The 26,939-nt window shown below is 46.4% G+C and overlaps 2 protein-coding genes across 6 annotated transcripts in view; both read left to right on the forward strand.

Moving 5' to 3' along the window:
• Nucleotides 1-9,695, forward strand: part of LIMA1 (LIM domain and actin binding 1) — a 94,677-nt gene extending 84,982 nt beyond the window's left edge. For all 3 annotated transcript variants that reach the window (XM_062203682.1, XM_062203683.1, XM_062203684.1), the window contains exons 10-11: nucleotides 4,909-5,042; nucleotides 7,187-9,695. In XM_062203682.1, coding sequence (XP_062059666.1) covers nucleotides 4,909-5,042; nucleotides 7,187-8,192 — 1,140 coding nt within the window. In that variant the 3' untranslated portion in view covers nucleotides 8,193-9,695. The remainder of the gene's footprint in view (nucleotides 1-4,908; nucleotides 5,043-7,186) is intronic.
• Nucleotides 9,696-12,799: 3,104 nt separating this feature from the next.
• The window catches only part of CERS5 (ceramide synthase 5), a 32,806-nt gene continuing 18,666 nt past the window's right edge, over nucleotides 12,800-26,939 (forward strand). Inside the window, exon 1 of one of the 3 annotated variants that reach the window (XM_062203687.1) lies at nucleotides 12,800-13,022. In XM_062203687.1, coding sequence (XP_062059671.1) covers nucleotides 12,826-13,022 — 197 coding nt within the window. In that variant the 5' untranslated portion in view covers nucleotides 12,800-12,825. The remainder of the gene's footprint in view (nucleotides 13,023-26,939) is intronic. The other 2 variants (XM_062203686.1, XM_062203685.1) reach the window with 2 other exon arrangements.

Consider the following 26,939-nt stretch of genomic DNA (forward strand, 5'->3'; position numbering starts at 1 on the left):
AGTGGAGCAGCCAGGACTCGAACTGGCGCCCATATGGAATGCTGGCACTTCAGGCCAGGGCGTTAACCCACTGCGCCACAGCGCCAGCCTCCTGACTCAGAGATCTTTTAAGCTTTGTGTCCCCCCCATTTGAAAGAAGTCTCCCCTTAAATGTTTCCAGAGGGGAGGAAAAGACAAGCAGACATGCTCGATCTGAGAACACCGTTTGTCTCCACTGTGCCCAGTCCTGGACAGCCCTGTCCTGGGCTTCTTCCCTGGCTGGTCCTGCTTGTGGATGTAGAGAGAGAACTCAGCCACATGCTTGAGAGGACATGCATTGCAGTGCCCCTCATGGTGCCCTGCTGCTGTCCATCCCTGTGGACAGGGTAGGTGCTCGTACGCTGTTTTGCAAAGCTACCAGAATTATGCTGGGAGGGCATCTGGGGGCTTCTTCATCCACTGCTTTTCCAGAGCACTACCCCTTCCTCCTCTCCTCTGTGTGCAGGTCAGTCTTCCTAAGAGAGGAAGAGTCCCCACAATGCTTTCACAGGGTTCCACAGAGAGCCAGGGGAAGGGTTAAGGCTGTCCAGAACCGACACAGCCATGTACTACTGTGTGAAGAATTTTAGTTCTATTACTGGATATTTTGCACAGATGGGAAGGAGAGAAGGAAAGGCATTTTGTGGTGTCCTACCAGGAAAAATAGAGACCTGACATCAACACAGAGTTTTCTTCTGGTTTCACTATGTCTAAGGGCTAGTTAGCGTCACTGTCTGTTGCCAGCTGCTGCCGCTCCCCAACACACCCACACCAACTGGGATCTGCATTAGACTAGAAAATACATGGGAGGCAAGAAGGTGAAAGAATGCAGGTGCAGATTTATTGGGAAAATAGCTGTAAGTGGGCCGGCGCCGCGGCTCAATAGGCTAATCCTCCGCCTGTGGCGCCGGCACACCAGGTTCTAGTCCCGGTCGGGGCACCGGATTCTGTCCCAGTTGCCCCTCTTCCAGTCCAGCTCTCTGCTGTGGCCAGGGAGTGCAGTGGAGGATGGCCCAAGTGCTTGGGCCCTGCACCCCATGGAGACCAGGAGAAGCACCTGGCTCCTGCCTTTGCGTCAGCGCGGTGCGCCGGCCGCAGCAGCCATTGGAGGGTGAACCAACAGTAAAGGAAGACCTTTCTCTCTGTCTCTCTCTCACTGTCCACTCTGCCTTTAAAAAAAAAAAGAAAAAGAAAAAGAAAATAGCTGTAAGTGGATGCTCACCAGTGGACAGATCTTCCCTCACATGGAAAGACAGAGTTTAAGGACATCCATCATTCACGCACCGCCCCACTCTATCCAGAGCACCGTGAAGATGCTCTCTGCCTGTTTTAGTTTGAAACAGTGAAGACTATCAAATGTTCAAAGTGCTCTCTTCCCCAAAGGGTTTCCTTCCACGAAGGAAATTTAACATCCCAGGACAATGGATAACATGGCTCTACTGATGTGTGGGTCAAGAGTTCTGAGTTTTAATTCTGTGGCTGACAGCGTGAACTTCGATAAGGCACCTGACATCGCGGTGCTTTTGTTTCTAGCATGTGAAAAATGGTGGGGAATGAGAGGAAAAACATTTTGTGCGAACAGAAAAAATACAGATATTGCAAAGATAAGAGCCATCTCACACTCTCAGTGGCAGTGTTTGAAGGTGGCCGTGCCAAGTCTGAGCGTGCCTGGAGGCATGGGCAGGATGCTTGCCAGGCCCACGATAATGGTGGAGATTTCTGGGCACTGACTGTGCTTCCTGTTGTCTGAATGACATGGGGGGCAATTACAGGAAAGTGGCTGAAAGCCCAGGATGGAGAAAATAAAGGGAACAGACAGCCATGGGACTTGGCATTTGTTCATGTCGGGATCCTCCTGTCTTTTTGAAACTGAGGTCCCTTGGGCAGCTGCTGTGTAAACCTCAAATAATAACCCGAAGGGCTTAAGGGGAGGACTTGAACATGAACACTGGGAATCTGGTCCTCTGGCTGGATAGAAGCTTGTGGTCACTTGCTTGTGTGATCTGGCAGTCTATGAATTTGATGTTAAAGAGGAGGAATGAATCCTCACTTGTGTGGGGGAAGGCCGTGCTAAAAAGAGCCATTGTGGGTCAGGTGTGGGTGTCAGGAAGACGCTGAAGAATTGTGGATGATAACGCTCCTTGTGTAGGTGAAAGCCCCCAAGAGCGTGCTCTCCTGAGCTGGCATGGGTCTCAGCTGCAGGCAGACGCAGCGAGGCTGAGCTTCGCCACGAGGAGCAGGTACTTGAAAAAGAAAGCAGACGCGGCCTTGTTCTTCGGTCTGAGTCGGTTGCGTTTCAGCGCACCAGGGCACATCGAATGCTGTGTATTCACTGAAGGTTCCTGTTTGTCTCTTCCAGCTTCTGCTTCCTGCTCCCGGTACCTAATTTCTGCTCCTGCCTTCCACTTTCCTCCTAATGTGAGCTCCACTTTCACTTCCTCTCGGGTTCTCCTTTCTGTTCTCTGGGCTGCGCCCTTGCACAGTGTGTGTGTGAGGGAGGCAGGCTCTGACCCCCCACCGCTCCCCTGTAGCAGAATCACACCCACTTTCCTTAGCTCATGTGAAGTGTCTGCCTCCTGCTCTGTCGCTACTGACCAGAATGAGTATTTAGTCCCCTAAATCCAGTTCGGTGGGGGAAATAATGAAGAATCTCCTCTATGTAACTGAAAAATGTTTTTGGTCTGACAAGTATGTTTTTACGCTGAGTGAACTGTGATTTGTACAGACTGTCTCCAGTGACCTCAATTGTACCATCTTACCTAGATTTTTATGTTGCATTTTAATGTGTGTCCTGCATGCTACACAAGGACCTGATCCTTTTAAGTGAAAACCTAATCAAAATTATGCAAAGACATCTCCATTTATGTTCTACCTTGATAGAAATGTCCATAATAAGAAAAAAAATTCTGAGCCCAAAATAATTCGTTAATTTTTTCCAAGAATGTTCAGTACAATGACATTGGGTCACATCTAAATACCTCCCTTGGGCTTTGATTCTTTTTTTTTTAAAGATTTATTTTATTTATTTGAAAGACAGAGTTATAGAGAGAGGTAGAGACAGAGAGAGAGGTCCTCCATCTGCTGGTTCACTCCCCATCTGAAAGTCATTTCTGCTTAGATTTGCTCCTTGGTTCTTAAATCCCTTGGCTCTGGTTTGGGCGTTTATCACTAATTTTGCTAAACTCCCTTTTGTAAATCTCGCTTTCTGCTCATATTTCCTATCTAAATCCACCTAGAAAACCACCCCTTGCTTTTGCTTTACTTCCTAGTGAATCATGTGGCAACTGAACTAGCAATCTGAATTTTTTAGGGGCCTACTTTCAGATTTTTAATTTTTTTAATTTTTTTAAAATTTTTATTTTATTTTTTTTATTTTTGACAGGCAGAGTGGACAGTGAGAAAGAGACAGAGAGAAAGGTCTTCCTTTTGCCGTTGGTTCACCCTCCAATGGCCGCGGCGGCAGGCGCACTGCGGCCGGCGCACCGCGCTGATCCGATGGCAGGAGCCAGGTACTTCTCCTGGTCTCCCATGGGGTGCAGGGCCCAAGGACTTGGGCCATCCTCCACTGCACTCCCGGGCCACAGCAGAGAGCTGGCCTGGAAGAGGGGCAACCAGGACAGGATCGGTGCCCCGACCGGGACTAGAACCCGGTGTGCCGGTGCCGCAAGGTGGAGGATTAGCCTAGTGAGCCACGGCGCCGGCCTACTTTCAGATTTTTAAATCAAAATGCTCTTTTGCTCATAACCTGTTTCATTGTAGGCTTAAGCACTCAGTCCCAGACCTTGGTGCCAATTTGCATTATTTACCACCATGAGTTTTTGTTTTTGTTTTTGTTTTTGTTTTTTGAGTGCCCAAGCAGATCATGGCAGCAGAGCATCTACACAGGCTGCTTCCTATGTCTACTGGTCCAGGTGATTGTTTTGGGCAAGTCTAGGGTGACACACACATATGGGCTTTTTACTCCCCTCCCCTGCAACTGATAACCATGCAACCATTTCTTTTTCTTTCTTCCTTCCTTTTTTTTTTTTTTTAAAAGATTTATTTACTTATTTGAAAGGCAGAGACAGATCTTCTGCTGGTTCACTCCCCAAATGGCTGCAATGGCCAGAGGTTTGTCAATCTGAAGCCAGCAGCTTCTTCTGGGTCTCCCACGTGGGTGCAGGGACCCAAGCACTTGGGCCATCTTCTACTGCTTTCCCAGGCCATAGCAGAGAGCTGGATCGGAAGTGGAGCAGCTGGGACACAAACTGGCGCCTCAGGCAGAGGTTTAGCCTATTATGCCACAGCGCCAGCCCCAATAGTTTGTCTTTTATAAATGATTCCTTTCGTCTGTCAGTTTTGACTTGTTAAATATTCTGCCCAGCTGACTGAGCAGGTCAACGTCATAAGCAGAGGGGAGTAAAAGATCCTTTACTGAAATATCTTTTCCTCCTTCCCAAAGTCAAATGTTCTTCCTCTCCTTGACATGCATCCCCTTCAGTATCTGTTCTCAAGGAAGTCTGCCCTGCTGTGACCTGGTACTTGAGTCAAACTCCCTTCTTCAGTATGTGAGGACATTTTCTCCCAATCCATGCACCCTCCTCCCTGTCCCCTGGTCCTTTCTGTGCCTACCATTTGTGTGTGTGTGGTTGTCTGAGCCTTTATCTGCAATGCAGTCCCAACTTCCCCAGTCCTCCATGGCAGCTGCAGCCAGACAATTTGGGAAAGGAAGCCAGGAGAGCCTCCTGGCTTCAGTGAGTCAATGGATAGAATGGTAGCAGGGTTAGTGCTCCTACGAGAATTGACAGACCAGCTAAGGGAGTCCTTAGGTCAAGTAAATCCTAGGACCCAACTCAGCAGAGTGCTAACACATCGCTACCTAAACTAAAGTTGCACTTTTCCTTTTTCTAGAAGTTTCAGGCGCCTGCGAGAGAGACCTGCGTGGAATGTCAGAAGACAGTGTACCCCATGGAGCGGCTCCTGGCCAATCAGCAGGTGTTTCACATCAGCTGCTTCCGTTGCTCCTATTGCAACAACAAACTTAGGTAACCCAGCCTTCTCTCTCTATGGCACTACAGAGGGAGTCTTTGGCTCTTAAAGCACTGATACTCTGAATAAAGTCAACAGCATCATTTAGTGACAGATCTTTCATATCAAATGATAATGGTATTTGGAACTATTTGGTACCTTGATATGTTAATTTCCTTGTTAGAACTGAAGCTTATGCAACACAGGTTGTAGGTAAAAACCCCTGTGACCTAATTTAGTAGAAAGTTTTCCCTTGGTGTCCTAGAATCATAAAGTTAAGAAATCTCAAGGGGCGTCGGCATTGTGGTACAGCAGGTAAAGCCGCCGCCTGCAGTGCCAGCATCCCCTGTGGGTGCCAGTTCGAGTCCTGGCTGCTCCAATTCCAATCCAGCTCTCTGCTATGGCCTGGAAAGCAGAAGAAGATGGCCCAAGTCCTCGCGCCCCTGCACCCATGTGGGAGACCTGGAGGAAGTTCCTGGCTTCTCACTTCAGATTGGCTCAGCTCCAGGCATTGTGGCCATTTGGGGAGTGAACCAGCGGATGGAAGACCTCTCTCTCCCTCTGTCTCTGTCTCTACCTCTCTCTAACTCTGCCTTTCAAATAAATACATAAATCTTTAACAAAAAAAAAAAATCTCAAGGGGTTCCTTGCCTAAGACCTTATCTCAGGGGGTTCTAAACACCGTACAAAAGGTAATAACACCAATAATAATCCCCGCAAACAGCATATGTCTTTCTCTATCTTGTTTCATTTTAGTTTTTCCCTGAGAAAATAGTGATGTGTCACTTTTTCTAAGTAATGCAAAATGCAGATATACATGGGACAAATTGGAAAAATATTCCATAAGAATCATTTTAGTCATAGAGTCTTAGAGAAGGAAGTAACCAAGATGTCACTTTCTTCAACTTTCCTTACAGCACAAACATTTGTTCTAAAATAGTTTATTGTTGCTATTGTTGTTTTGCTTTTAATTTACTTGAGAAACATAGAGACAGGGAGAGACATGGACATAGAATATTCGCAACCACTGGTTCACTCCCCCAGATGCCCACAACAGCAGCCCCAGCCTAAGCCCTGGTAGGGTTAGCATTATAGCATAGCAGATTAAGCCATTGCTTGGGATACCTATATCCCATAATTGAATGGTGGTTCTAGTCCCAGCTACTCCACTTCTTTAAAAAAAAAAAAATTTATTTATTTATTTGAAAGTCAGAGTTACACAGAGAGAGAAGGAGAGGCGGGGGGGGGGGGGGTCCTTCCATCTGCCTGTTCAAATCCCAGTTGGCTGCAACGTCCAGAGCTGCATTGATCCGAAGCCAGGAGCCAGGAGCTTCTTCTGGGTCTTCCACATGGGTACAGGGGCCCAAGCACTTGGGCTATCTTCCACTGATTTCCCAGGCCATAACAGAGCTGGATTGGAAGTGGAGCAGCCAGGACTTGAACCAGTGCCCATATGGGATTCTTGCACTGCAGACAGCGGCTTTACCCACTATGCCACAGCGCCGGCCCCATACTATTCCACTTCTGATCCAACTTCCTACTAATGTGCCCGGGAAGGTAGCAGAAGATAGCCCAAGTGGTGGGGAGGAGAAGCGAGGAGATTCATGGTTTGGGGGTGAGGGTGGGGGATGAGAACCTTCTAGAACCGTCTCAATGGAGCCCCTGCCACCAATATAGGAGAGTCAGATGAAATTGTTGGCTCCAGGCTAAAGTCTGGTCCAGCCTTGCCTGTTGTGATCACATAGGGAGTGAACCAGCGGATAGAATATCTGTGTGTGTACATGTGTGTGTTTCCCTCTCTCTCTGTCACCCTTTCAAATAATAAATAAAATCTTTAAAAAGATTTAACCTTACATCCATGTGGGAGACCTGGATGAGGCTACTGGCTCCTGGCTTCACTGTGGCCATTTGGGAAGTGAACTAGCAAATAGAAGCGCTCTCTCTCTCTCTCTCTCTCTCTCTCTCTCTCTCTCTCTCTCATATCTTTCCCTTTCTCTCTGTAAATCTGACTTTCAAATAAAATAAAAATAAGTCTTAAAAAAAATAAAAGATTCTCACTTAGTATCTTCTAAATATACTGGAACTGCTCAATTTTAGCACGCTGGTGCAAATGAAAGTCTAAAGATTTGCTAAGTTTATGCTCTTTTTCCTTCAATAACAGTCTGGGAACATATGCATCTTTACACGGGCGAATCTATTGTAAGCCTCACTTCAATCAACTCTTTAAATCCAAAGGTAACTATGATGAAGGCTTTGGGCACAGACCACACAAGGATCTGTGGGTCAGCAAAAGTGAAAATGAAGAGACTTTAGAGAGACCAGCCCAGCTCCCAAGTGCAGGGGAGGTCCTTCAGAGCCCAGGGGTAGAAGATGCCCCCATCGCTAAGGTGGGCGTGCTGGCTGCAAGCATGGAAGCCAAGGCCTCCCCTCCGCGGGAGAGGGAAGATAAGCCAGCGGAAACCAAGAAGCTGAGGATCGCCTGGCCGCCCCCAACCGAACTTGGCAGTTCAGGAAGTGCCTTGGAGGAAGGGATCAAAGTGTCCAAGCCCAGATGGCCTCCTGAGGATGAAATTGGCAAACCTGAAGCTCCCGAGGAGATAGACCTGGATCTGAAGAAGCTACGGCGGTCTTCTTCCCTGAAGGAGAGGAGCCGCCCCTTCACCGTCGCCGCTTCGTTTAGAACCACCTCTGTCAAGAGCCCGAAAGGTTTGTCCTCACCTGTCAGGAAAGGCTGGAGCATGTCGGAGCAGAGTGAGGAGTATGCGGGAGGAGCAATAGCAGAAAGGAAACAAGCGGAAAATGCTAAGGCCTCCCAGAAGAATGGGGGTGTGGGGAAGACAAGCTGGCAGCACAAGGAATCTAAAGGAGAGGTGGCAGGGAGAAGTGAGGCGATTCATGGTTTTGAGGGGGAGGATGAGAACCTTCTAGAAAATGGTGCAAATTTAGATGAAGATGATAGCAACCACACAAAGCAGCAGTCTCCACTGGAACCTAAGTCTCCCAGTTGGTCCAGCTTTGTAGACAACACCTCCACTAAAGAATTCACTGCTCAGAACCAGCAGTCCCAGGATGTGGGATTCTGGGAGGAAGAAGTGGTCAAAGAGCTGTCTGTGGAAGAACAGATCAAGAGAAATCGGTACTACGATGAGGATGAGGATGAGGAATGATGAATTCGCAACCGCGCTGGGCCTTAAATGCATGTTAGTGAGCCACTGCCCTTTATCCAAGTGATGCCCATAAGCAGGTGTCTTAATTTACATGGACGCAACTTTGGAAGAGAGCTTCGACCACCAAAAGAACCCCATACAGCAGCTTCAGTGAACCCCTTCTAAATGCTGGTGACAGCATTCCTTAAATTCTGCACATTAGCAGTGCTGGTACACAGAAGTGCTGTAAAGTCTTCTAACAGGGAAACATCTAGCTGATCCAGTGATGTAGTCCAGATCCCACTGTATTTCCCAAAAGGCAATATTAAAACAGATGATGAGCTGTGCATTGTTAGACTGCAAATACTACTGTGGAATGAGAGAACACACAGAAGGGATTTAGAGACCTAAACGTTATGACTGGATGCACTTTAGTATAAATCACACGGTTTATATTTTCAAAGGAATACCACTTCAATTTTTTAGGATTCAGCTGTTAAGGGATCAATTATTTAGTCTTCTTTAAAAAAAAAAAGTTGTAGGTGAATTTTCTTACTCTCAGATGTATGGGGAATTGATTTTGGTTTGCTCTCCTAGACTCCATCCTTGTTCTAATGTAATACAGCCATCTTTTCAGAACAGCTTTTTGAGGCAAGTAGAGAACCTACCAGCATGCCTTGGTCCTTGGCGAGATCTCTTGTCTCCCACACCCGCGGTGGTTTTGCCAATGAGTTTGACCCCAAGAGACCGACTTGTTTTTCTGGTAGTCTCTTTCATGCTTTACTGAGGCTACAATGTCATTATCCACTACACTCCATGTTAGAGCACAGTGCGGAACTTAATGGGGGAGTTACAGAAAGAACCGCCTTAAACTTGTTCTACTTGTGATGTCGTCTTTCTGAGGACTGATTTTTAAATACTTATCAGCTCTGAAATACATTGGTTTTTATGGCAGATAATATTCCCAGGATGATATTAAACCAATGATTGGCCTTTCTCTTGGGATGATTTTCTCTAGTATTAAGGCTTTGGAACACTGGGGCAGGTCACCCATTTGGGATGTCCACATCCCATGTTGGGGGTACCTGGCATCAAGTCCCGGCTCCACTTCAGTTCAGCTGTGTGTGCCCTAGGAAGCAGCAGGTGATGGCTCAGGTGCTGGGAGACCTGGATGGAGTTCCTGACTCCTGGCTTTGGCCTGGCCCGGTCCCAGCTGTTGCAGGCATTTCGGGAGTGAACCAGCAGATGGAAGATTGATCAATCTCTCTCTCTCTGCCTTTCAAATAACCTTTTCTAAGTCTTTGGAACATTATCAACTTGAGTACATCTGTACATAATCGATATTCCAAATTGTATGTGTGGGAGGGAGAGGTGTTTCAAGCTGTAGGCCTTTCTTTGTACTGCATTTCTAGAGATTTAGTCTTGATATTTTAGAGATGTAAAATATTTTGCTTTCTTACAGCCTTGCTTAGTCTGAAACATTTTTATTCAATAAAGAATTTAATTTACATTTGAACTTTTCAATGTGCCTCTTAAGTTTTTTTTTACATTGTTACAGTCTGTGGGGATCGAATTTTTAGCAGTTTGGGAAGAAAAGACAAATGGGTGTTTTAGGTAGAAAAGGCCTATGAATACATGTCACCACTAGATGGCAATGTTGTACTGGTCGTCTGCTTTCATCCTCCCTGAAAGAAGACAAAGTTTTTTCTGAAAAATTATAAGCGGCTTGGCAAGAGAATTAGTGTGTGTGTTTCAAATGAGCTGTTTGCTTTACCAATATAAAATCCACTGTGCCCAACATTTAATAACCCACCTCACAATGATACCTAGCAGGCAAGGGGAATTCCTACATGCCTGTGCTGGCAAAGGAGTTGTTTCTCCACTTGAAACTGGGACTTTCTTTGGTTAATTTCTTTACCTGGGTGCTCTTGCCCCCACCCCAGGCTGACGTCCTTTAGAAATCCCTCTTCATTAAACAACCTAGATGCCCCTATATCGGCATATAAAAGATCCAGTCAGCTCTCTAAATGAATACAACCTTGTTTGGACTTGGTAGACAGTAGAATGAGGTGAATTTTTCTATTGATGAAGCAGGAAAAGAGGCCAGCTTGGGACTGGAGATGGTTTAAAGAGACTGATTGTGACACTTTGCAAGGCCAATTGCTTTCAACAACCTGGTGGTGGGATCACTCGGCCAAAGAGAAAGCTGCATCAACTGCTTTCATTGCGTGTTTCAGAGCAGTATATTTCCTAACAACCAGGAGGATAAGGAATGACACAGGTGCATTTTTCTGAGGATAGACCAAGATCACTGTGCACTGGTCCCTGCATGCCAGGTTGGGGTATTCTGTTTCCTGGGGCTCTGATTTAAATTCTGGGAGGGAAGAGGAGGTTTGCTTCAGTTTAAACTTTTTTTTTTTTTTTTTTGAAAGGCAGAGTGGATAGTGAGAGAGAGAGAAAGGTCTTCCTTTTGCCATTGGTTCACCCTCCAACAGCCAGCGCACCGCGCTGATCCGAAGCCAGGAGCCAGGTACTTCTCCTGGTCTCCCATGCGGGTGCAGGGCCCAAGGACTTGGGCCATCCTCCACTGCACTCCCGGGCCACAACAGAGAGCTGGCCTGGAAGAGGGGCAACCGGGACAGAATCTGGCGCCCCGACCGGGACTAGAACCCGGTGTGCCGGCGCCGCAAGGCGGAGGATTAGCCTATTGAGCCACGGCGCCAACCCTTAAACTGTATTTTGAATATAGGGTAGTTAACTTTTTTTTTTTTTTGGACAGGCAGAGTTAGAGAATTATAGAGAGAGAAAGGTTCCCTATGTTGGTTCACCCCCCCCAAATGGCCGCCGGCACGCTGCGCCGATCTGGAGCCAGGAGCCAGGTGCTTCCTCCTGGTCTCCCATGTGAGTGCAGGGCCCAAGGACTTGGGCCATCCTCCACTGCAGAGAGCCACAGCAGAGAGCTGGACTGGAAGAGGAGCAACCGGGACTAGAACCCGGGGTGCTGGCGCCGCAGGCGGAGGATTAGTGAGCCACAGCGCCACCGGCCAGGGTAGTTAACTTTTAAGCCATTGCTGGTTTTGAATGAAAATGGCTTCAAGCAGTGGTTCTGAGTTAGAAATCAGAAACCAAACTCATGATCTCTACCCCCTGCCTCTTGAAATCAGAATCTTTATGATTGGCCCCAGAACACTTTGCTCCAACTCCCTGTGGGATATGAGACAAGCCAACATTTGAGCTGATGCATGCTGAAGTTTGAGAAGCCGAGCGGAAGCAAACCTTTTAGTCTACTCCTTGGGACGGGCTGTTTTTTCTTCTTCCTCTCCCTTTAAAACCCTTTAAATGGCATAAGTATGCCTCCGTAGTTAGAGTTACTTTATCTGTTCTTGAACCAGAGGGAGAGATTTAGTTCTTTTAAGCATTTTTCCCCCTCTCAGATCGTTCTAGATAATGTCTGGTAACTAACCTTGTGGCCAAGTTTTAACCAACAGGGTTCAGTGTTCTCAGGCATGCGGGGGACAATTCAGCCTTTTGAACGTGCCCAGTCTATGGCTTCTCTCCCTAAGTAGATTCGCAAGAGTTCGATGTTCACTGTGGGAAACTAAATGAAATTTATAGGATAAGAGCTTGGAGTTCTAGAGTCTGCAGACTTTGTTTATTTCTTATCTGTAACCTTGGGCAGGCTGTTGGCCTCTTTGGACTAGTTTATCCCTCCATAAATTAGTGGGGATAACAAGATCTCTTTCATAGGGTAAAGGGTTGAAATAAAATGTTGCGTGCAATACCTGCCACATAATTATTAAACACTGGCCACCATTTATTTTTTTCTTTTGCCTCTATTTTCCTTTGAATATCTCGCTTTTCACAGTACTTTCCCCCATGAGAAAGATAGGATTTATTTTAAAGCCTGCTTTTTTTTTCCTGAGGAAAAGTTTCTAAATTTTTAAGGGATGAAGCCGCAGTGAAAAAGAGGTCGAGATGCTGGCGGGTTACAAAGGAAGGGAAAGATGGGAAGCAAAAAGACGTTTGTGGTGAGGAGGTGGGGCCGGCTGAGCAGGCGAGACAGTCCGGGCTGAGAGGGGCTGGGAGTGGAGACAGGTGTGGACGGTCCTGCTGGGAGCAGGAACGCGCGGGGCCGGCCGAGAAACAGGAATGTCCCCATAAGGGCGCTAAGCCTGAAGCCAGGGGTGTGGCAGTGCTCGGAAGCGCGAGCGAGGAAGAACAGGACCCGCAGCAAAAGGGGGCGGACCCTGGTGGGCGGGGCCAAAGCTACACGAGGGCGGGGCTCCAGGGCCGCGCTGGTCGCCGTCCCGAAAAAGGCGTGGCCAGGGCTGCGCGGGGGCGGGGCGGGGGCGGGGCTCCAGGGCCTCCCTGGGTCCGAGTCAGAGGCCCGGGAGGGGGCGTGGCCAGGCTTGGAGGGCGGGGCCCCTCGGAGAGGCAGCCGGGAAGTTGGCTGTGAGGGAGGTGGGCGGGGAGGCGAAATGGGCGGTGAAGAGGCCCGGCCTCCCAGAGCCGGGCTGAACTGTGCCCCGGACAGAAGGGGCCGGAAGGGGGTGGCCGCAGGCCCGACCCCGCCCCGGGGCTGCCTCCCCGAGGGTTCCGTTGGCTGTGGCGGCAGCTGAGGCTGCGGCGGCGGCGGCCGCGGGGCGGGCGTAAGATGGCGACGGCGGCGGCGGGAGCCCTGGGCCTGCTGTGGGGCTGGCTGTGGAGCGAGCGCTTCTGGCTGCCCCAGAACGTGAGCTGGGCCGACCTGGAGGGGGCGGGCGACGGCGACGGCTACCCGCGCGCCCGGCACATCCTGTCGGTGTTCCCGCTAGCGGCGGGCGTCTTCTCCGTGAGGCTGCTCTTCGAGCGGTGAGAGCCGGCGAGCTGGCGGCGCGGAGGGCCGGGGGGCGGCCCGGGCACGCGGGCTGGGGCAAGCCGCCCGCGGGGAGCCTGAGGGCCGGAAGCAGAACTGGAGGGAGAGCCCGGAAGCTGGGGCCGCGGTGCGGGATGCTCGCGGCGTGGCCGCAGCGCGAGTTTGAGCCCTGGGCAAGTGAGAGGGGCAGGGTCCGGGGCAAGAGCCTATCCCGGGGGTCGCCTTGCGGAGGGTTTAGGCCTCCTCCCAACCTTCAGGAATTCTGCAGGCGAGGAAGCAGCCCCGGCAGAGACCCCCTAACCCAGAAGGAAGGGCCCAGTAGAGCCACTTAGTTGGGGTCTTGGAACCCGAGGGATCAACGCAAGGGCCAGGCGCTCTCAGCAAAAGGAGTGGGTTCGCAAGGATCTACGCTCCCCCCTCCCCCCCTCCGGGCACTGTCGTTTTCTGAGAGTTGGAGGAAGAGTTAGGCCCTTGCGCCTTGGTTTGTCAGCTCGAGGACGTTTATCAGCAGGACCGTAGAAATCTGGTTGGCAAAGGGTGTGGTGGAGCCCAAGGTCTCCAACGTACGGGACATTGTCATATTAGCTGCAGAACAGGTCTTGGGGACCTCAGTGGCAGGAGAAGGGGTCGTCTTGAAGGGATGGAGAGCCGCGGGGGTCATTATGGGAGCCGGATGGAAGCCGTCTTCTAAGTAAGGTTAGCAGGGTCGCTGCCCACTTGGTCCAAGCGTGTTCTCTTGGTAGAAGTGACTTCTCCCTTCTTGGAGGGAGTGGATCATACACGCTTTCTAAAATATGTTCCCTGAGGATTTGATGCAATGCTTTTGTAATGGGAGCTTACAGCGGCGGATGATTTTGATCAAATCTACTCGCATAGGACTTAAGTAATGAGGGTGGCACCATAACATCGTCTTTGCCTTTGGCCTTTAACCGGAGCGGTAATGTTTGTAATGCAGGAATACCTTTTCTAGGATGGCAGCATACTGCAGAAAAAAAGTCATGTTACTTCCTGAAAAGGTCATAACCTGTCTGGGTTATGTCAATGATGTGTGGAACATTTCTGATTCGTCCATTTATTCATAGTATTTGTGTATTGTCATCAAACTGCTGTACTAGATAGATGTTCAAGGGCCAAAAAAGTTTTGTGTTTTTTTTTTTTTTTTTTAACTGAAGCACATGAAACCCAGAGGTCTTTTCTGGATTCCCCAGGAACTTAGTGATGCAGTTTTTTGAAGTATGATCATAGTGTTAGGTATTCCCAGGTAGGGACACAGGCCACTTTTCTCTCAGATTGGGAGTAAACTAGATCCAGGTATTCCCTTCCTTGGTATCTGTAAATGAGGGCTGAAAAAAGAGAAAGGAAAGAAAATGACAAAGAAAATACAAGATTGAAGACCAAAAGAAAAAGTTCATTGAAAAAGAGAAGTCTGCTTTTCATATGAATGCATGTGAGCGTCTTCCCCATGTTAGTGCTAAGAGCTGGCTACTTCTAAATATTTAATAGAAATTTGTGTATCTTTGGATTCCATAGGGTTTCATCAGGTGGCTGAAGACGTATATCTATCCCCTGACAGAGGTGCTGGAAAGGATCTTTGACCTGTGGGAATTCTATCTGGATGTTTCTATGGTACTCCAGTGTCAGGAGAGTACAGAGTGGATGAGAAGACTGAGTTGAAAGCATTCTAGTATGGTGTTTCTAAGCTAGTAAGAACAGGTGTGTTGTTGCGTGTTTGCTCTTAGGAAAATTTTAACCCTAGAAGCAGCCTTACCGTTTTGTGTCTCAGCTACCTCAGTAAGTAATTAGAATTGACTTCTGGGTTACGAGTTCCGCTCCTATGAGTCTTCCATAAAGGGACTAGAAGCCACCCTTAGAGTGGAGTAAAGGCCGTATTAGAAATACAGGGACAATTAGTCTTTCCCACATTATCCCATTTCTCAAATCGCACATACATATTTAGTTTTTAGAAGGAATTCATGTAGTAATCATAGACTGTTAAGAGCTAGAAGTCCCACATCCCTTTTGCAGATAGTAGAAACATCTTATGCTTTTCAGAGGTTGGAGGAGGAGCTACAAGTAGGATCCAGGTTATTTTCTCCAACTCAGTGCTCATTCCACTGTATAAACATGGCCATCCTTTCCTAATCCCTAATCCACCTTTCATATGTTAAGATTTAACCTCCTGTTCCTCATATTCCAGGATACAAGGAGAGCAAATCCATGCTCATCCCAATCTTAGTTATTTGATATGATGCATTTGACTTGAACTTTGAATTTTGGGGAGGAGGTTCGGATTATTACTATAAACTTTAACATTAGATAGTCTAATGAGTCTTTCACTCCTCTCTTATTAATGGTCTCTCTGTGTTTTCAGGAATCTCCCAAAGAGTAAATACACTCTGTAGAGTTTGGAGTTATTTCTTGCTTTCCCTTCCTTCTCATCACCCACACCAAGCATTTATGATTTTGAGTTTTCCCCATGACCTAAAGAACTGGAGCTGCAGCTGATGGGGCTGATTTGAAAAGCCATCTGACCATAAATAAAGTGATTGTATCTGACCATTTGTTTTATTAAAGAACTGCAGAGAGGCACTTACTACCTGCCACAGAGCAGGTCTCCTTTGTGGGCCTCTGTTGACAGATTGCCTTGTGGTAGCCTGTGCCTTGCACAATGCCTCCTCAGCTGTAGCATATGGTCAGCAAATACTTACTGAATGAGAAGGGTTCAGTCATCTGAGATGCCCAGAGGAGAACCTGGTATCTAGATCTTCAATCTGAAATAGATGTTTGGCTTAATTGAGAAAGGTAAAATTATAATTCTTTGTTTCTGTTGTTAAGCTTCACCATACCACATTTGCAAGTTGAACACTTCCACAATATCTCTTTCTCCTCTCCTCCAACATTCTCACACTACCCCCGCACTTTGTCACAAAGAGAGATAAGAAATTCTTCCACTTGTTGCATCTTTTAATACCATGTTGCTGATTGAAATCAGAGGGAAAGAGTGGTCCAACCTTGGGTCTGACTTCAACTGAATTTTTGAAGATAAAATTGTTTAAAACTTAAGGTCTAGTCCCTTGAACTCTTTGTTTTTTTGGAAGCAACTAGGAGTTTCAGACTTAACTGATACTATCAGATCCGGACAAGCTCATTTATTTGGAGCGTGGCATTGCAATAGGAGCTTTTTGTTGGCAGGAGAAAATTATTTTGTGATTGATGCAGAAGATGGATGAGCACTTCACTGGGTTTATTCCAGTCCCCTCGTATTACTTAAAGGTAACCTTCCTAGGGCGTGTCAAGAACTGTCTATATACCATTCTCTGTCACTAGGGACTGAACAGATTCATTTGCTGCCCGTCATGTAGCTGATGACAGGAGAGGAGGTGACTCACTTTCTTGTGCATGTTCTTTAATGATTCTTTTCATCTCGAACTTGTAAGCCTTGCTACCTCTGCTGCATGTTGCGTTTTGTTGTTGTTGTTGTTGTTGTTTTCCTGCTCTCTCCACTTCCGCTATCTTAAGTGGAGGAAGAGCTTTCTTTCTCTTCCTAATAGGCCTGCTGCCTTCCTCCCAGGTTTGCCATTTTCACAGCATTGTGGTGCAGCATCTGTGTGGCCTCCAGAGAGGAGAAAGGCTTTGGGAAGAGTGGCCGTAACTGCTGACTAGCTGTAAGGGAGCCAGCCCATCCCACTGATCCCTGAAGGTGCTCTGTTAGGCATCACTAAATTGTAACCACGGAATTCAGTGAGCTTTGCCGATGCAGCCGAGTGAGATTGGCGAACGTGGCCACGTGGCCCTGTGGCCCTGCCCTTATCTAAGGGATCACCTCTTCATAAGTTCCAGATGGCCAGAAGCCTCCTTGTCCCGCCCTTCTCTGGGAAAAGCTCCTCTCGCCAGCCCTTGCTCAGTGGGCGTGGACGCTCTGCAGACAGCTCTTGAATACTGTGCTGCCTGAGGTTAGGTTCCTGCCTTATCCCTGGAGACGGCATACTTGTCAGTGCAGAGAATGTCGTATTTTTGCGGCAGCTACTTCCTGATGCAGAAAACTCAAGTCTCCTGATTGGTAAAGAAGAGATTAAAGGGGAGGCAGCAAGTAAATCTATACCTTACTTACAGAGTACCACAGGGAGATACACCTGTTTTATCTAACTCTATGAGGTATTTTTAGGCAAATAAAATGTGAGTTTTGGCCCATTTGTGTGGATCCACTCTTTATTTCATCGTTAGGTAAGGTAATTAAGGAATTACTGGAAAAGGAGTTAAATATAAATACAATTTTTTTTTTTTTTTGACAGGCAGAGTTAGAGAGTGAGAGAGAGAGGCAGAGAGAAAGGTCTTCCTTCCATTGGTTCACCCCCCAAATGGCCGCCACGGCTGGCGCGCTGCGCCGATCTGAAGCCAGGGGCCAGGTGCTTCCTCCTGGTCTCCCATGCGAGTGCAGGGGCCCAAGCACTTGGGCCATCCTCCACTGCACTCCCGGGCTACAGCAGAGAGCTGGACTGGAAGAGAAGCAACCGGGACAGAATCCGGTGCCCCAACCGGGACTAGAACCCGGGGTGCCGGCGCCACAGGCGGAGGATTAGCCAAGTGAGCCGCAGCGCTGGCCAATATAACTTTTTTTTTTTTTTTTTTTTTTTTGACAGGCAGAGTGGATAGTGAGAGAGAAAGAGAAAGGTCTTCCTTTTTGCCATTGGTTCACCCTCCAGTGGCTGCTGCGGCCGGCGCATCACGCTGATCCGAAGCCAGGAGCCAGGTGTTTCTCCTGGTCTCCCATGCGGGTGCAGGGCCCAAGGACGTGGGCCATCCTCCACTGCCTTCCTGGGCCATAGCAGAGAGCTGGCCTGGAAGAGAGGCAACCGGGATAGAATCCGGTGCCCCAACCGGGACTAGAACCTGGTGTGCCGGCGCCGCAAGGTGGAGGATTAGCCTGTTGAGCCACGGCGCCGGCCCAATATAACTTTTTTTTAAAAAATCTTTTTTTTTTTTTTTTAATTTATTTGAAAGGTAGTCTTACAGAGGGAGAGAGGGAGAGACAGATTTTACATCTGCTGGTTCACTCCCCAAATAGCTGCAATGGCTGGGAGCTTCATCTGAGTCTCCCACATGGGTGCAGGAGCCCGAGTCCTTGGGCCATCCTCTGCTGCTTTCCCAGGTTCATTAGCAGAGAGCTGAATCAAGTGGAGCAGGGACCCACGCTGTGGCATAGCAGGTAAAGCTACCGCCTGCGGTGCCAGTATCCCATTTGGGTGCCAGTTCAAGCCCTGGATGCTCCATTTCCCATCCAGCTCCCTGCTGTGTGCCCTGGGAAAGCAGTAGAAGATGGCCCAAGTCCTTGGGCCTCTGCAACCACGTGGGAGACCTGGAGGAAGCGCCTGGCTTCTGGCTTCGGATTGGCACAGCTCCTGCCATTGCAGCTGACTGAGGAGTGAACCAGCAGATGGAAGACCTCTCTCTCTCTCTGCTTCTCCTTCTCTCTGTGTAACTCTGACTTTCAAACAAATAAATAAAACTTAAAAAAAAAGATATGTGGAAAAAATGGAATTAAAGTTTATAAAAAAAAAATAAAGTGGAGCCACCAGAATTCGAACTGGCACCCAAATCGGGTGCGAGCATTGCAGGCAGCAGCTTAACTTATTACACCACAGTGCCAGCCCCTAAAAAATCTTAACAATTTTCTTAGATACGAAGAATAATTCCCTCTTAATTAATCTAGAACTGTGCTATCTAGTAAGAGTCATAGCTGCATGTGGCTTTTGGGGATTTCAGATGGAACAAGTCAGAATTGGGATGTGTCATTAAGTATAGAAGATACACTAGATTTAAAAGGCTTAGCACATGGGGCTGGCGTAGGTAGAGCCATTGGCCTACAGTGCCAGCATCCCATATGGGCACCAGTTTGAGTCCGGGCTGCTCCACTTCCTATCCAGCTCTCTACTATGGCCTGGGAAACAGTGGAAGATGGCCCAAGTCCTTGCACCCTGCACCAAGTGGGAGACCCGGAGGAAGCTCCTGGCTCCTGGCTTCAGATCAGTTCAGCTCTGACTGTTGCGGCCATCTGAGGAGTGAACCAGCGGATGGAAGACCTCTCTCTCTCTCTCTGCCTCTCCTTCTCTCTCTGTGTAACTCTGACTTCCAAGTAAATAAATAAATCTTCAAAAAAAAGAAAGAAAGTTACAGAGAGGCAGAGACAGAAAGAGAAAGAGGTCTTCCATCCACTGGTTCACTCCCCAGATGAGTGCAACAGCCAGAGCTGTGCTGATCCAAAGCCAGGAGCCAGGAGCTTCTTCTGGGTCTCCACGCAGGTGCAGGGGCCCAAGCACTTGGGCCATCTTCTACTGCTTTCCCAGGCTGTAGCAGAGGCTATAGCATTGGAAGTGGAGCAGCCAGGATTTGAACCAGTGCCCATATGAGTTGCCGGCACCACAGGTGGCGGCTTTACCCACTATGCAGTAGTGCCAGCCCCAACAGATCTTTAAAAAAAAAAAAAAAAGGCTTATTAGCACAGAAAAAAAGATTAAGTACCTCAATTTCTATGTTGATTATGTATTGATATGTTAGTATTTTGAATATATCAGACTAAACAAAATACACTATCAAAATTAATTTTACTTTTTTTAAAGATTTATATATTTGTAAGGCAGAGTGATAGAGAAGGAGAGACAGAGAGAGGTCTTCCATCCATTGATTGACTTCCCAAATGCCCAGAATTGTCAGAGTTGGGCAATGCATAAGCCACAAGTCTGGAACCCCATCTGGGTCTCCCATGTCAGTGGCAGGAGCCCAAGCACTTGCCATCATCAGCTGCCTCCCAGGATGCCTTCATTAGCCAAGTATACAGGCCGTGAACCGGTACTCCGATAGGGAATGCAGGTGTCTCAAGCTGTGGCAACCTGCTGCACCATAGCACCCACCTTCAGTTCCTTTAAACAGTTGTTAACTAAAATTCAGGCTTAGCATCTCACTAACAACCAACTATTTCTTGGACTATGAAGGATAATAAAAATCTCTTGAGAAAGAGCATTCTATTGCCTTTTTCTCCAGCCCACTTATTTGGCTTGAGTGTATATGTGTAGGTTTGGTTGTCTTTTTGCTTAAAGAAAGAAATACGTTGTTGTATAGTCAGTCACATTTAAAAGATAAATGGGGTGGCCGTTTGTCATAGAGGTTGAGACATCACTTGGGACACCTGTATCCTCTATGAGAGTGCCAGCTGTACTCCTGAATCCAGCTTCCAGTGAATACAGGTGATGGCCCAAGTCGTTGGGTCCCTGACACCCACGTGAGAGAGCTGGAGGGAGTTCCAGGCTCCTGGCTTCAGCCTGGCCCAACCCCAGCCATTGCTGCCATTTGGGGAGTGAACCAACAGTTAGGCGATCTCTAAGGGTCTGTTTGTGTCTCTGCCTTTCAAAGAAATAAAATCAAGAAATAAAAATTCTAAAGATTTATTTATTTATTTATTTGAAGTTAGAGTTGCAGAGAAAGAGGAAGACAGAGAGGTATTCCATCCACTGGTCCACTCCCCAGATGGCCACAATGGCCGGGGCTGAGCCAAGCCAAAGCTGGGAGCCAGGATCTTCCACATTTGCCACTTTGGTAGCAGGGGCCCAAACACTTGGGCCCTCTTGCAACTGGGACACAAACTGATACCCAGCCCCCTAAGTAAAATTTTTTAAAAAGATAAATATATGTAATGAAAGGAATGAGTAGGTTGACTTTTCCACATCTTAGTGTTCTTTTCTAGAGCTCTTCTTGTACATTAGAATGATTAGATATACAAAGAAGAAGATGTACATACAGTGCTGGAGAAGAACATCTATAATGGTAAATTCTTCTGCTTCTAGCTAGGTAGATAATCTCAATTATTGTTTCCGGCTTTATCATTTTTCCTGGGCAATTTCCATATTCTCTTTACTTAGTCTACTAAGGTTTCCCCATAGTATTTTTGTGGTGAAATCAAGGAGCTAGGCGAAGTGAGCGATGCCAGCAACATTGTCAGGTCACAGCTGAGATTTGAACAGGGAAATAGTTTTCAGAGATCTTGAATGAAACTGTTTTACAGGAGGCTTGAACTGACCTGCTCTCTGGAGATGACCATCAGACTGGGCTCTTTTTGTAGGCTTCTCTTCCCCCAAAACCATATTTCTATTGCACTACATATTAGCTTTTCAATAAGTGTTCATTGAACAAATGACTGAGACATACTTCTGCTTTAGACATTGGCTCCTGAAATTACTTTTTCAATAGCAGTGAATTCTCAAATATTTTATCTGCAGACTCCTTTATACTTTGAAAAATTACTGAATGCCCCAAAGAGTTTCTGTGTATATAGATTATATCCATCAGTATTTATTGTATTGACTAAAAAAGTTTAAAAAGATGTATTTGTTAAGTCATTTAAAAATAATGGTAAGCTCAGTACATGTTAACGTAAACAATATTTTATGAAAAGTAACTATATTAAAAATTTACTAATAAGAATGGCATTGTTTCATGCTTTTGTAAATCTCTTTGTTATCTGGTTTAATGGAGGAATCTAGGTTCTCAGTACCTGTTTCTGCATTTAATCTATTGTGTTAGGTTGTTTGGATTGAAGGTCATGAAGAATATCTGACCTACGTGTAACATAACCATATTTCATACACACTATAAAATAAGGCCGTGTGTGTGTGTATGAAATACAAAGTTGGAAAGGGAAGACTTCGTAAATATCCTAAGAGTTTTACACACTCCCAGCTGTTCTCCAACCATGCTTTGAGAACCAGGGCTCCGTAGAAAGTAAAATGTTTATTTGCTACTGTATAATAAAACTGCAAAGTTAGTCTCAAATTAGTTCGTGTCTGGAAACACTTTAACATTGAACTTGAAATAATTCTCTTTTTATTTTATTTATTTTATTTTTTTTTTTTTGACAGGCAGAGTGGACAGTGAGAGAGAGACAGAGAGAAAGGTCTTCCTTTTGCTGTTGGTTCACCCTCCAATGGCCGCCGCGGTAGCGCGCTGCGGCCGGCGCACCGCGCTGATCCGATGGCAGGAGCCAGGTGCTTATCCTGGTCTCCCATGGGGTGCAGGGCCCAAGCACTTGGGCCATCTTCCACTCCTTTCCCAGGTGCATTAGCAGGGACTTGGATTGGAAGTAGAGCAGCGGGGACTCCAACCAGCACCCATATGGGATGCTGGCATTGCAAGTGGCAGTTTTACCTGCTACATCACATTGTAAGCCCATAAGTAAATTTTTTAAAAAATAACATTTTCTGGGGGTGGACATTGTGATACAGCAGGGAAACCAACCATAGGGACAACCACATGCTATATCAGAGTTCCTGGGATTGAGTCCCACCTCCACCTCCAAACCAGCTTCCTGCTAATGCACCTGGGAGGCAGCAGGTAGTAGCCCAAGTGCTTGGATTCCTGACATTCACATGGGAGACCCAGATGGCATGCCAGGCCTCTGCTTTTGACCTGGGCCAGCTCCAACTGTTGAAGGCATTTGAGGCATGAACCAACAAATCGAAGATCGATCTCCCTCTCTCTCTCTCTTACTCTTTCAAATAAATTAATGTTTTTAGGAATTTATTTTCTAAAAGAAAAAGTATTTCCTGAGAAAACACTAATTTTACATTTTTGCAAATCTTTTTAATGTCTGGCTTATTCTCCTCACTTGGTTCTACATTTGATTTTTTGTGATATGTTGCTTTTGTTGAAGTATATGTGAAGAAAAGCTGACCTTACAAAAGTATGCAATTAAAAGGAAATAAGTATATGTTGTGTGTGTGTAATATATGTATATATAATATTTTTAAGATTGACTTTTTTGGAAGGTAGAGCAGTAGAGAGAAAGAGATATCTTCCATCCAGGGACTGTATCCAAGTCTCCGATGTGGGTGGTGGGGGCCCAAGTACTTGGGCCCTCATGAGCTTCCCAGGAGCATTAGCAGGAAAGTAAATCAAAAACTGAGCAGCCAGAACTCAAATCAACACTCGGAAATGGGATGAGGGTTAACCCACTGCACCACCATGCCTGCCCCAAAAATAGCCCTTTCATTTAACTTGATATTTTTGATATTATACCAAAACACAAGAAGTAGTAAATTTGGTTACAAATTGTAATCAGAAGCCCTGTCAGCAACTGTTCATTCTCTTGTGATACAATTGGCTTATCCGTATTTTACATTTTGAATGGACAGTCATGGGTTAGGTGTTTGGTCAAGCCATTAAGATGCCACTTGGGACAACTGCATCCTGTATCAGATGGTGCAAGTCGTGGCACCTCCTTCAATTCTAACTTCTTGCTCATGCCCACCCTAGAAGACAGCAGGTGATGGCTCAAGTACTTGTGTCCCTGCCACCCTTGTGGGAGACCTGGCACGAGTTCTGGGCTCCTAATTGTCCTGACCCAGCCCTAGCTGTTGTGATCATTTGAGGAGAGAACCAGCAGATAGAAGATTCATTCTGTCTCTCTCTCTCTCTCTCTCTCTCGCGCTCGCTCGCTCTCTCTCAAATACATAAAAATAAATTAGCTTTAAAAATACCCACATTTAAATAATGTTAGTCTCTCGTCATTCTTTTAGGTAAAATTATGGTTTTATGAAAAAGGTGATGTAGTTTAGTTCACATGTCAGTCACACAAGTGCTTTTTCTTGAGACAACCGTACACTTGTGTGTGGAACAGAAGTACTTCATGTGCACGTCCTCCTTATCACAGAATAGTGTCTAAAAATGTACTCAGTGTGCCCGGTACTGTGCTACAGTGGGTTAAACTGCTGCTTGAGATTCCCACACCCCATATCATATCCCTCTGTCTGCCTTTTGAATGAATGAATGAATGAATGAATGAAATCATAACAGAACGCAGTTGTAAGAGGAAAGGACTTTCTGAATGTGTTTCATGTAGGACTCTGCGTGCTTCTTGGGAGTGCATGTATCAGGAGGATTTTTCAAATACTTTTATATATAAGGATTAAATTAGCTGAATAAGCAGACTTTATTTGGCCTTGAAAATCTTTATTTAAACATCTCAGTTATCTGATGGGAGTGGGTAGATTTCAGATTCAGAAATGATACACCATCCTCATCAGTTTGTGTAGGACCTTGTTTTTGTTTGTTTAAGATTTATTTATTTATGTGAAAGGCAGAATTATAGAGAAGGGAGAGACAGAGCAAGACATCTTCCATGTGCTGGTTCACTCCCCAGATGACCTCAATGACCGGGACTGGGCCAGCCCAAAGCCAGGACTGGGAGCTTCTTCCAGGTCTCCCACATGGCTGCAGGGGTCCAAGCACCTGGGCCATCCTCCACTGCCTTCCAGGTGCATTAGCAGGGTGCCGGATAGGGAGTGGAACAGCGGGGACTCGAACCGGCGCCCACATGGAATATTGGTGCTGCAGGCTGTGGCTCTAATCCACTGTGTCACAGGGCTGGTTCTAAGACCTTATTTTCTTGTATTTTGTTTCTTTCATCCTATTCCCTGTTTGTTTCTTTGGTCATTATTGTTCTTATATATCTACCTTAGTACTTTATATTTTTCTAGAAATTGATCTAAACCAGTGCTTTCCAATTTGGTCATCTTGCTGTACACATAAAAAATAATTTGCATTTTACAGTGGAGTAAATGAAGCCAGCGGCTGTATACTCTAAGGGTTTCTGGCTACCCCAGTCCTCATGGACCACCCTAATAGCCAAGATCAATATCTCCACAAAAGTATAGCCTATTTGTATTAACTTGCCATGATATTCCAGTTGAGAAACTTGATCTAGACTTTCAAATGCATTTTTGTAGGGTTAATATCCATAAATGATGTGATAGTGACTCAAAAGGTAGAATTGTGAGTATAACTCTTCTCTTTGGTATAAAAAGCAAACCAGCAGTTAAATTTTATCTAACCCAGTCTTAGGTCAACTGTTGCTGTGTATAAGAATGCAGGAAAATGGAGCCAGTGCTATGGCACAGTGGGTTAAAGCCCTGGCCTGCAGCACTGGCATCCCATATGGGCTGCGGTTCGAGTCCCGGCTGCCCCACTTCCAATCCAGCTCTCTGTTATGGCCTGGGAAAGCAGAAGAAAATGGCCCAAGTCCTTGGGCTTCTGCACGCAAATGGGAGAAATGGAAGAAGTTCCTGACTCCTGGCTTTGGATCAGCCATTGCAGCCATTTGGGGAGTGAACGAGAGGATGGAAGACCTCTTTCTCTCTATGGCTCTACCTCTCTCTATTACTCTTTCAAATAAATACAAAAAAAAAAAATGCAGGAAAAGAACAGTATGAATAATCTCTATAAGGCAGAACCCAAAAATTACTGTCATATTGGGTCACAAGGCCCATGTTCCTGAAGTGGCAGGTAGAAGGGAGTAGCTTCCTTTCGTAGACCTACCTCTTCAGACCTGCCAGTGAGGGGAAGTCTCGTTTGACAAATTATCTTAAAAACTTGGGCATCACGTTGATCCTGGGGAGGGAAGAAAATCACAGGATAAGTTTGATTTTTTTTTTTTTTTTCCCCAGTGTTTTCAAACTATGCTCTCAGGGCTCTTTTCTACCCTAAGAATGCCTCAGGGATTCCAGAATGTTGTCTATGTGAGAAATGCCTATTGATATGTACTGTTGAAGAAATTAGGGTGGAAAAAGTTTCACAAATATCTATTCGTTTAAATGTAACAGTAACCAATTCTATGATAGTATATATTTTACAAAAAATAACTTCAAAGAAAGTGAAGAGTAGCATTATTTTACATATTGTAAATATCTTTATCTGGCAGCTGAATTTTCATGTCAGCTTCTCCATTTAGTCCATTTAGATGTGTAATGTAGCCTGTGGAAATTTCATGAGTGAAGGAGAGGAAAAAATATTCTTAAGAAGTTATAGAAGCACAGGACAGGCCGCACTGGGGCCAAACACAGAATCAGCAAAGAGGAGGCCTGTGCACTTGTTCCAGCAGAAGTATCCAAAAGGCCAATAAAATGTTTTCAGTGAAAAAATGTTACCCAATTACTGTGAAGATCATTGAAGTAGTTTTGACCTTGTAGACCTGAAAAGTCTCTAGGACCTCCAGGGGTCTCAGACCACATTTTCAGAAAGTTACATGCTCTGCTCAAGGGATGGATGCCAGGCTCTTTGGAGTTTGGTCAGCCTAGATAGCTGCTTCACAGGTTATTCCAAATGCCAGCCTTTGGAATGACGCATAATGAACTTATCCTCAAAGGTTGTGATTTCATGGCATGGGTAAATAGCTCAGCAACAAGATGCCGGCATCCCGTATCAGAGTGCCTCCGTTCAGTTCCTGGCTCTGGCTCCTGACTCCAGCTTCCCGCTAGTGCAGATCCTGGGAGGCAGTGGTGACGGGCCAAGTGATTGGGTTCCTGCCACTCCCATGAGACACTTGCTTTCAATTCCCAGCTCCCAGCTTTCACTTGGTCCAGTCCCAACTGTTGTGAACATTTAGAGAGTGAACCAGCAGATGGATGGAGAAAGCTTCCATCCTTCTTTTTTAAAGAATATTTATTTATTTGAAAGGTAGAGTGGGGGCCGATGCCATGGCTCACTGGGTTAATCTTCCGCCTGCGGCACCGGCATCCCACATGGGCGCCGGTTCTAGTCCTGGCTGCTTCTCTTCCAATCCAGCTCTCTACTGTGGCCTGGAAAAACAGTGGAGGATGGCCCACGTGCTTGGGCTCCTGCACCCACTAGGGAGACCAGGAAGAAGCACCTGGCTCCTGGCTTCAGATCGGCACAGCTCTGGCCATCGCGGTCATTTGGGGAGTGAACCAACAGAAGGAAGACCTTTCTCTCTGTCTCTCTTACTGTCTGTGACTCTACCTGTCAAATAAATAAATAAAATCTTAAAAAAAAAAAAAAAAAAAAGGAAAGAAAGAAAAAAGAAAGGCAGAGTTGCAGAGAGAAGTCTTCCATCCGCAGGTTCACTCCCA

This window comes from Lepus europaeus, chromosome 10 (genome assembly GCF_033115175.1).
Source record: "Lepus europaeus isolate LE1 chromosome 10, mLepTim1.pri, whole genome shotgun sequence".
Classification (NCBI taxonomy): Eukaryota; Metazoa; Chordata; class Mammalia; order Lagomorpha; family Leporidae; genus Lepus; species Lepus europaeus.